We start from the raw sequence: 10,356 nt of genomic DNA, 5'->3' as shown, positions 1-10,356 counted from the left end.
GGACACTAGCGCCGCCTAGTGGTTGAACAATCTGTAGAGTAGTGAGAACAAATAACACACATGAACAAGCTTTTTTTAGAATATACATCTCATCTCGTTTTCTGAACCGCTTTATCCTCATTAGGGTCGCGGGGGGTGCTGTAGCAAATCCCAGCTGTGGTTAGCGCGTCGGTCTCACAGCTCTGGGGGTCCTGGGTTTAAATCCAGGTCACGTCCACCTGTGTGGAGCTTGCATGTTCTCCCCGGGCCTGCGTAGGTTTCCTCTGGGTACTCCGGTTTCCTCCCACATTCCAAAAACATGCATGGTAGGCTGATTGGACACTCTAAATTGCCCCTAGGTATGGGTGTTAGTGTATATGGTTGTCCATCTCCTTATGCCCTGCGATCGGATGGCCACCGATTCACGGTGTCCCCCGCCTCTGGCCCGGAGACAGCTGGGATTGGCTCCAGCACCCCCTGAGACCCTAATGAGGATAAAGCGGTTCAGAAAATGAGATGAGATGAGATGAGACAAAAGAGGTGTTGGTGAATGTCAAAAATCTTTAGTAACACAAGGAATATAAAACAGGATTTGAAGATCTCAATCATTTTTGGGGAGTCCCAAGTTTTTAGGTGTACTTCAGAGAATAACAATGATGGAGATAAATAACTAACAGTCCAAGTTTAAAAAGCAAAGCAGTGTTAAAAACACACGCTAGATTGATTGATGTACGGACGGACCTTCTATTTCATCCACAGCATTTGTCGGCTGAGTAACGTTGTTAAAGTTTAGTAGCATGGCAGTTTGTCAATTAGTTGCAATTAGCTTTGAATCATAGTTTGTCTGCAAATGAGCCAGTCCAAAACCAGTAGTGATTATTGTCACTTTATGCTAGTTATGTTTTATATATATTTTACTTCTTTTCAAGGATGTGCAGAAAAATCCATTTGTACAGCAACGGGTTTTTCAGCTCAGCTCAAACTTCGTGACCATATTGTATTCATTCCAGGTCAGATATGGAAAAATATAATATTGAAGGTGTTGGAACAGTAATAACTCTGACACCTTCATTTGTATGTCTTCAAGAAAAAAAGCAAACTTTATTTCCTTGCTCCTTTGCATGAACAGATTTTAATCTTCCTACTTTAATTAGCTATTAATAAGCATTTTCAATCTTCCGGTTACGTTATTTCCCCCTCATTATTCTTCCTTAAATACCCCGTCAGTTCCCTAGGTTTGGGCAGGGGCTTCAACAATTGCCAGATCTTTCAGGTCACTGAGCTTTCGGGAAAAAGAGCTTAGCCTCGTACTGAATGAACCCCTCTTCTGACTGTTATCCTCATCAGGCGCCTTCAAACGTGCACACAGACCCTTGCTAAGGGCACCTAGTCGACCCCGGAAATGATTCCCCATGAAACAGTATAGCACGGGGTTAATGGCAGAGTTAGAGAAGCCCAGGCAGAGGGTGAGGGGGGTGAGGTTGCTGATGGTCCAATTTACCCAGCAGCCATCCAACCAGCCATCACTCTGCAGTATATCTATAAATGTCACACAATGGAATGGGAACCAGCAAAGGAAGAAAGCCAAGACAACAGCAGCCACAGTCCATAACACCCTTTCCAGCCCTCTTCCCTCCTTGGGTCTGCTTCCACTTGAGCTGGGGTTCACGCATGGGGTCGGGGGTCTCTCTGTTCTACTGCTGCTTTCCTGTGAGCCCGAGGATTTAAATGTACTGCCAAAATGTGATGGCTTCCGCAGGCCTATGTCTCCAAAACCAGCCAAGAGGTGGCAGCCAATTGCGCAGTAGCAACAAGAGATGATGATCATTGGCAGCAAAAATCCCAGAAGTACTTTCATCCAGGCCAGGCTCTGATACCAGGTGTGATCCGGATAAATAATCGCGCAGGCTTCCACATCATACTCCTTGATGTAGTGAGTGTCCCTCAGAGCTATAGTTGGCGCCGTGCACGCACATGCCAGGATCCACACCAGGATACAGATGAGTTTGGCACGTTTCGGGTCTCGAACGCTCTGGGAGCGTAACGGGTGTACCAAAGCAAGGTACCGGTCCACGCTCATGCAAGTGATGAAGAATATTGATGCATACAGGTTAAGATTATGGAGACTTCCAGAGATCTTGCATGCTACTTGTCCAAAGGGCCAGTTGTAGCCTCGTGAATAATACACAGCCCAAAGTGGAAGTGACAGCAGGAAAAGAAGGTCTGATACGCAAAGGTTTAGCATGAACATGTTGGCGACAGTTCTCCTCGAGGTACTGGTGTGGGCCAATACACAAACAGCCAGAGTGTTGCCAATGATACCCAGAATGCAAATGACGGTGTAGATAGAGGGGATGATTGTGATCATAGGCACACGAGGCCAATCTGTGCAAGTCTGGTTCTCAATGTTTTCGCTTGTATGTGGAAAGAAGGTAGAGTTCAAGGTGGTGCTGTCATTTGGGACGGCCATCATGAAAAAAAAATCCACTTCCGTCTTTTAGTTGTTCCAAGGTTGTCTGTAACGAAAGTAAAAAATGAAAAAAAGTTAGCTGCCTTCTATAGATGAAGAAAAATAAACAAATACGTTTTTTTATGCCCCATTTGCTCAGCATTTGTGTCAAGAATATATCCCGGTAAAAAACTACTTTTACAGTCGCATTTTAATGAATTCCAAATGAAAATATCTTAGCTGCTTATTGGATTTGTCTCAAAACATGTATTCCATATTAATGCCTGAAAGTAAGGTTTGAAACATTCATACCAAATACAAACAGTATGTCAAGTTTAATTTGACATTGGCGAAAGCAGCTGGTTTAGTGGTGACAGAAAATATATTATTAATCAAAAAAATAATCCAATTCAAAGAAGGCTGTCAGGCATGCGGACAGGAGGGATTACATCAGCAAACTTGTTTTCATGCTATGACATATAAAACAAACCCCAGAAAGTCATTTCATAAACTTAAAGAAAAAGATATTTTTACCTCAAGAGATTGTGTGTCAAGTCCAATATTCGAGGTGCCTTAGTGCCTCATTTGACGAAAGTCCATGTCTATGCCCTGGCCCCTTCTCATTTAAAAGTTACGGACCGTATCATGCCTCCGAGCGTTTAAGAGCTGGACACGGCCTGGTGCCTCTGAGAAACCAGATGAGGCTGTGGGGGGGTCGCATAACCCCCGTGATGATTGCACAACAGGGGAAGGTGCACATACGTCACATTTTCATCATCAGAGGGGTGGGACTGTACCTGGACACAGGCCAGGGTGTACTAATAAATTGTTTTCATTTAATCCGCCCCACCACCCCATCTGTTTTTGTTTTTTTTGTTTTTCCAGAATTGACCATGAACGAGATAATAAAGTAAACATGGCATTTTTACACACATCCAGCCACGTCAACACTATTTCACTGATCACCAAAGAGGGACAATTCTTTGTTTATTGCAGTTATGTTGTGTTTATTATTACAGTGTATTTTTTTATTTTTAGTTAGTCGTGATGCAGTAAAGTTCCAAGCTTTAATAAATCACACATTCTCATGGTTCGATTGCGTGTTTCCGTGTTATACAACAGGCATTGCACGTTGTAATGAAAAAAAGGAAGCAACCCAATTTCACTGTTTTCTCTAATGAAGCCCTGCTGGGGTTTAAGGTAGCCAAATGGCCTTAAACCCAACTAGGACCTGTGATTTGAGAAATGGAGGCTACTTGTTAATTATCCCTGCACTGTCTTCCTTTGCCAGTGGTCAGATAAGCCATGGGAAATATTTACTTTGTCTCAGCGGAAGTCAAGCCAGCCGCTGGGGCATTTGGGGAAGCGTGGGAGGGAGATGAACGAGGAACGGGGATGGACATACATTACAAGGAGTGAATATGGGGATGGAAGAGGAAAAGGGGAGAAAGACGGGATTCTCTCCAGTGCTTTTTCATTAAAGCCTAGGGTGCAAGTTAATGAGGGATGCACGTAAAGCCCTATGACTGATTACATCACTGCTTCTATGATCAATGGTGTGAGCATTCTGCATGTCTGCTTCAATACAGTACCTGCTCAACCTGATACACTTAATCTAACACTGCCATGCATGCCTCTGTTTACATGCCTGCTCAGATGTGTGTGCACTCTGCTCCATTGACTATCTATCAGATTGTGACGTGTCCAAATAGCTGTGAGAAAGCTGACTCTGAGGAGAACAGATGAAGGCTTGGTGGGCTCTTAACAGAATGTTGATTTTCAAAATGGTCATATAACTTAGATGGTATGACCACTGGTTACAAATCCAGGGATGGGAAGGTGTGTCTGTGGAGATGCGCCTAGCATGACAATTTAGTGGCAGAAAAGTCTGTTAAAGTCAGTCAGTCACATTAAAAGGAGCAATTTGTGTTTCAATTATTCATTATGTGGCCCTTATATTTTGATAGATATTAATGATATTTTTGGGGGGTAAAAGTTCTAAAACACTTTTCAATTGTTAAACTGAGATTTCTCCATCTAGAAGTTGACTGTCAGCCTAAAAATTGTTATTGTTTTGATTCTATTTTTTCCACAGATGTGTCGCCCTACAACATCAGCCAAACGCCTTGTCATTTGTGTTAACCTACTGTGCAAAAAATGATTTTTCTATGTGTGCAAAGGTCCAATTTGAAACCCTTACTTAGAAGAGTTTAGCATCATATACTCATTTAATTTTGATATGTAATATACTTAGGTTGTAGACTACACATGGTCTATGTTCACATGATCTCTGCTAACGTTGATGTCTGGTTTACCTAATCTCTTTCAATTGTGATTGAAATGCAGCATTGGTTAGATATTGCAGCATGATTCACTTGTGGAAAATGCTTATCTGGCAACACAAAGCAGTAGGAATTTTATGTGTTTAAATATTTTATCCTGATCATAATACCATTTTTATCACCAGTCTTACATATGTATTGCGCTTTTAAAAGATAATGAAAAGAGTTACTATGATTGGCCATGATTGAATTTAGCGATAACTGTTCCCATAGTGGTGCAGGCCATCCTCTCAAAGATAGACTTAGAAAACAAATACAATTTAACATCTTAAACAATAGTATTTGGCTTGGTGTGTTAACACCGAAACGTATGCTCTAGCCCAATCTAAAATATAAAGTATGTTGCAAAGTAGTCCTTTACAGCAGCCCCCGCGACCCTTGTGAGGATAAGCAGCTCAGAAAATGAATGTCTACCAGGTTTTGCTGTTTTATACACACTAAAACCGGAATGAGAACCTTAAGAATAGGCTATTGTGTGTGTGTGTTTGGGATATTATTTGTTATAGTTTCAACATTATTTGTGGCCATTTCCTAAATTTATTAAAAAGACACATCCAACCAGTCCTAATATACGGTATATTACACAACCAGGGGTTGTGATAGCCAGTCGAAACTGCACTTATCTACAAGTAGAATAACAAAAATATTGTTGTAGTCATACTTCACTGACGGCATCAATCAAAACTGAATATTTCTGCCTTTGGAACAGCATACTATTTGATACAGCTTCTATTATTATTTTGTCCCTTAGGTTGCCAGAAATTGCCTGATCGGTGTATAATATTCCAATACATTTTGCAATGATGTGCTCATTTGTCCTTCTGCACATTTGTTTTTAACTCAACGTGCTTCTTTGACCTTTGTCAATATTTGCAGGGACTGACTTTCTCCTATCCGCAGACAATTGATCTGTTGGAAGGAGTTCACTAGTATGTAGAGACTTTCACTCATTGCAGCATGAGTTTACTCCTGTAAACAGATAGTATAATTGGGTTCACTCCGCTTGGGCTCCAACCGTTAGGCTCGGTGATAAACAGCGTGGCGTGACTGTGTAGTATAGTTGAAGCAACTGCTGCAGATAAGGAGAGCAATAGAGCAGAGAGTAGTGAACTCAAACTTAAACCCTTAATGAACATTTATCAAACAGGCATTTTTTTCTCATTTCATTTATCATTTTGCAGCTCATCCCACATTCCACTCTTTGCACTCATTAAAGGTCATTGCTGTGGAGTCTTGCTGCAATTCAACATTTCTAATCTCTTCTGCTATTCCCGAAAATGAGCCAATTTTCTTTTATTTGTATTCAAGTCCCTTTTCATCTCTTCAGGGGGAAACAGATAAACCATGCATACTAATGAAGACACATCCACCGATGATGTTTCCAACCTTATATTTCGTACACATTTGTTTTGGTGATAAATTTACTAAATGTTTATTTTTTAGAAGAGGTCTCTTCTAGCTGGTCTGACCCTGGGAAGACTGTGACCACAAACTGGACCCTTCACACTGTCCCCCCGGTGGAAAATGTGGCTTCTTGGGTGAGAGGTGAGATGTCAACATTGTAAAATCCACTTCCTCTGTATGCAAGAAAAATCTGAGAGCATAGCGAACAACATCACAGTCCAGTAGAACATAAAGTTCTCAGAACATTATGGCTGCTACTATTTTTTAGCCACGGATGGAGGGTTGGGAGTGCATGTAGGGTACAGTACAAGCACGGTCCCTAAAGATTGGCTAGAAAACATCCCTTTTTTTTTGGTCTGGGCTTACAAACATCCATCAGTGTATCTGTCATGGTGAAAACATGTAGACTTATAATTTCAGCCAGTGTTCCAGTTTGTAAGAAGCCCAACAGTTCCTTTTGAATTTGTCTTACAAACAACACAACAAAGGTTTTTCAAAACTTTGTTGTTATATGTAATAATAAAGCAAATAGTAACAAAATACTAGAGGATGTGGCAGTTAATAAAATATATATTCACTAGTCCAAACACTATGTTACCTTCACAGTAATTGCCCGACATAAACGTACCAAGTGCAAATGTTAAGTGGCCAAATCCAGAAAATTAATTATCCTTGTATGCCTAACTAGAAAAATGTTATGTAAGTCACTTATTGGAGTAATGGTCCATACGTTATGTTACATGTGGTTTCACTTTACACACGCGGCTGGTGGATAAACGTGTTCGTGTTCATTGTGACATCTGGCAGTTGATTTAAAAATAAATGAAAATGAATAAGTTGTTCCCTCAGTGGAAGCCAGTAGCACAAAAAGATGCCACGGGCTATTTGGTTCCCAGATGGTTGTGTAACCATACAGGAAGAAAAAAAAGATCACCAGAGCTCTTCATTCGACATCTTGTGCTCTCATTTGTTCCCTCTCACACACCAACAAGGACAGCGTGACCAACAGGTCACTACGCTGGTTAACCTCCAACTGATTTTAGGAGGTTCAATTCCTCAAAGGAGCCCTAAAAATGATGTTAACAGATTGCACATGTAGCACCAACAAGGTTTGCTAAAGTGTAGATGAGAAGCCCAAATTGCAGTTTTGTTTCTTGGTCATGAATTACTACCAACATACCATTTGGTTTAAGGAACACTAAAAGACCACAGAAGTGGTGCATCTTGGGATCTATATGCTGTATAAAGTCACGTTAAATCAAATCAATAAATACATTTAAGACAATGCCTCAGTATCAAGCAGCTATTAACACACTGCATGATTCTGAATTAGGTTAGGCTGTAGTAAAATGTTAGGGGCAATTTTGCATTATTTTTATTCTTATGTTTTATTCATAGAGTGACGCAAAGGTGGAAGCATCATACTACAACTAAAGTTCAAGTAAGTAAGGATCGGAATGAAAGTTTTGGCAGCAATTTAAAAAAAAATCTTAAATTATTAATGAAACATACTCAATGAAACGACACGTGATTTGAAAATAATACTGGAAGTTTTTTTATCAGATTTTTTTCCAAGGTAAAATCACAGGAGGTTGATATTAAGAAGAATGAAAGATTTGAAATGTTAGTGAAGGCTCGCATCAATGTTGCAGAGTAACACTGCCTCTGTTGTTGATAAGGGGCATTTAAGATTGGTTTGACTGACAGCGACGACAGGACCAACACAGAATGAGGCTGATAGCAATGTTCACTGTTGCAGTCACTGAGATCTGATTGATGGGGCTTATATTAGTTCCATCAGCTTGGTGCTTAAGCGCATGATGGGAGATTATTTGCACTAGAATTAGTTGAGGATGAGGGAAGAATTATAATTCAGCGTTATAGTCATAACCACAATTACAGGCCAGAAACAAAAATCCAATCCAGTGGTGGACTGTCAGGGCCTGCAAGGCCTTCTCTGCTGGCCTAAAAAAAAATCACAGACTGATGTTAATTATATTTCAGCCATGAATACCAAATTATCTGTCATCTTCCTTCCATTGAGTTTCCCCTGGTTGTGCAGCTTCCAGATGTGTGTTTTCATATTTAAGTATTTAACCAATCACATTTTAGCCATTATTTGTTGTCAGAGTAAGAAGGCAGGCGCTGCAGCATAAAATAAACATCGATGAAACTGTTGCTTTAACCAATCAGTTTTCGAGGTGGCGATATCAAGGCCTTCTCGCAGGCATAGGGATACGTCCTACGTCATCGCTTTCACAAACTATGATTCGCTAGTGATAGAGTGGACTAGCCACAGCTACCAAAATGTATCTGTAGCGAGCTGCCATAAAATACTTAGAGGGTTGGATTGATTCAGACGTAGCAATATTAAAGGCGTAGATGTGTTTTAGTCTAATATACATTATTATGAAAACAATGTACTTTTTTGTCTTTTTTTTCTGTAAATATGCATGACCCAGGTCAAAGTTCAAATGGCCGCTCCACACCTGCCGAAATGGCAGTCAGGTGAACAAACCTCTACACTATGAAGTGGCCACACTATACTTTGTCTTTATTGGAAAGTAATGACTACACATGGTTGTTTCTATTTAAGGGGAAAATGATTCATGAGTTCAATTCCACTCTTTGCAATTCTCAAATTGTTTATTGAGGTAATGAAAAGGATATATATAACTTCCAATCATATCATTTCAGAAGTCACTGTGGTCCAGTGGCAAAGACAATGGGTCAGAACTTCAGGTGAACTCAAGTTCAAATCAGGAATGAGTTCAATTCCACTCTTTGCAATTCACAAATTGTTTATTGAGGTAATGAAAAGGATAAATATAACTTCCAATCACTTCATTTCAGAAGTCACTGTGGTCCAGTTGCAAAGACAAACGGTCAGAACTTCTGGTGGACTCAAGTTCAAATCAGGAGTGAGTTCAATTCCACTCTTTGCAATTCTCAAATTGTTTATTGAGGTAATGAAAAGGATAGATATAACTTCCAATCACATCATTTCAGAAGTCACTGTGGTCCAGTGGCAAAGACAATGGGTCAGAACTCCAGGTGGACTCAAGTTCAAATCAGGAGTGAGTTCAATTCCACTCTTTGCAATTCTCAAATTGTTTATTGAGGTAATGAAAATGATAGATATAACTTCCAATCACATCATTTCAGAAGTCACTGTGGTCCAGTGGCAAAGACAATGGGTCAGAACTCCAGGTGGACTCAAGTTCAAATCAGGAGTGAGTTCAATTCCACTCTTTGCAATTCTCAAATTGTTTATTGAGGTAATGAAAAGGATAGATATAACTTCCAATCACACCATTTCAGAAGTCACTGTGGTCCAGTGGCAAAGACAATGGGTCAGAACTCCAGGTGGACTCAAGTTCAAATCAGGAGTGAGTTCAATTCCACTCTTTGCAATTCTCAAATTGTTTATTTGGGTAATGAAAAGGATAAATATAACTTCCAATCAGGTATAGGCGGGCCGCCTCGTGGTGTAGTGGGTAAGTCACCTGCCTGCGACGTGGGTGTCGAGGGTTCACGTCCCGGTGTCGCCAGTCAACGACTGTATGGTGTCGGCAGTCGGCCGCAGGCCGACTGTCGAACACCACCAGGAACCCCCCCCTCCCAACTGTCTTCCGGTCAGCCGAAGGCTGACCGGAAATATTGTTTTGCTGAAAAAAATGACTAAGTCTTTATTTGAATGAAAAAAGGATTACCTTTACTGAACTACTAGTGTAGTGATTAGTCAAACGAGAGCGGGATTCGAACCCCATCTCCCACATGGCAGTCAAATCCACTAACTTGAGGTCTGTCTGACCCATTGTCTTTGCCACTGGACCACAGTGACTTCTGATGAGATGATTGGAAGTTATATTTATCATTTTCATCACCTCAATAAACAATTTGAGATTTGCAAAGAGTGGACTTGAACTCACTCCAGATTTGAACTTGTGTCCAACTTCAATTTCAACCCATTGTTCTTGCCACTGGACCACAGTGTCTTCTGAAACTATGTGATTGGAAGTTATATTTATCCTTTTAATTACCTCAATAAACAATTTGAGAATTGTTTGACAATAATGACAAAGGAAAGTGTGGCCAAATTGTGGCGTAGAGGTTCACTCACCTGACTGCCATGTAGGAGGCTGGTGTTCGAATCTCAGTTGGGAAACATTTTCCCTTAAT

General features: G+C 40.6%; 1 protein-coding gene across 1 annotated transcript; it reads right to left on the bottom strand.

The window, feature by feature from the left end:
• Positions 1-875: 875 nt before the first annotated feature.
• On the bottom strand, positions 876-3,131 carry LOC144082926 (type-2 angiotensin II receptor-like). The gene is made up of 2 exons (XM_077610427.1): positions 2,963-3,131; positions 876-2,495 (listed from the first exon to the last, which is right to left on the bottom strand). The coding sequence occupies exon 2, from the start codon at positions 2,450-2,452 to the stop codon at positions 1,211-1,213; it is 1,242 nt and encodes a 413-aa protein (XP_077466553.1). The 5' UTR covers positions 2,453-2,495; positions 2,963-3,131; the 3' UTR covers positions 876-1,210.
• Between the last annotated feature and the right edge of the window lie 7,225 nt (positions 3,132-10,356).

Source organism: Stigmatopora argus, chromosome 9, assembly GCF_051989625.1.
Source record: "Stigmatopora argus isolate UIUO_Sarg chromosome 9, RoL_Sarg_1.0, whole genome shotgun sequence".
NCBI lineage: Eukaryota > Metazoa > Chordata > Actinopteri > Syngnathiformes > Syngnathidae > Stigmatopora > Stigmatopora argus.
The sequence above is the reverse complement of the archived record's forward strand: the minus strand, read 5'-3'. Positions and strand labels throughout refer to the sequence as shown.

What these genes read in the sequence shown, in the direction of transcription:
- LOC144082926 (XM_077610427.1), bottom strand. Translation starts at nt 2,452, where the DNA reads ATGATGGCCGTCCCAAATGACAGCACCACCTTGAACTCTACCTTCTTT.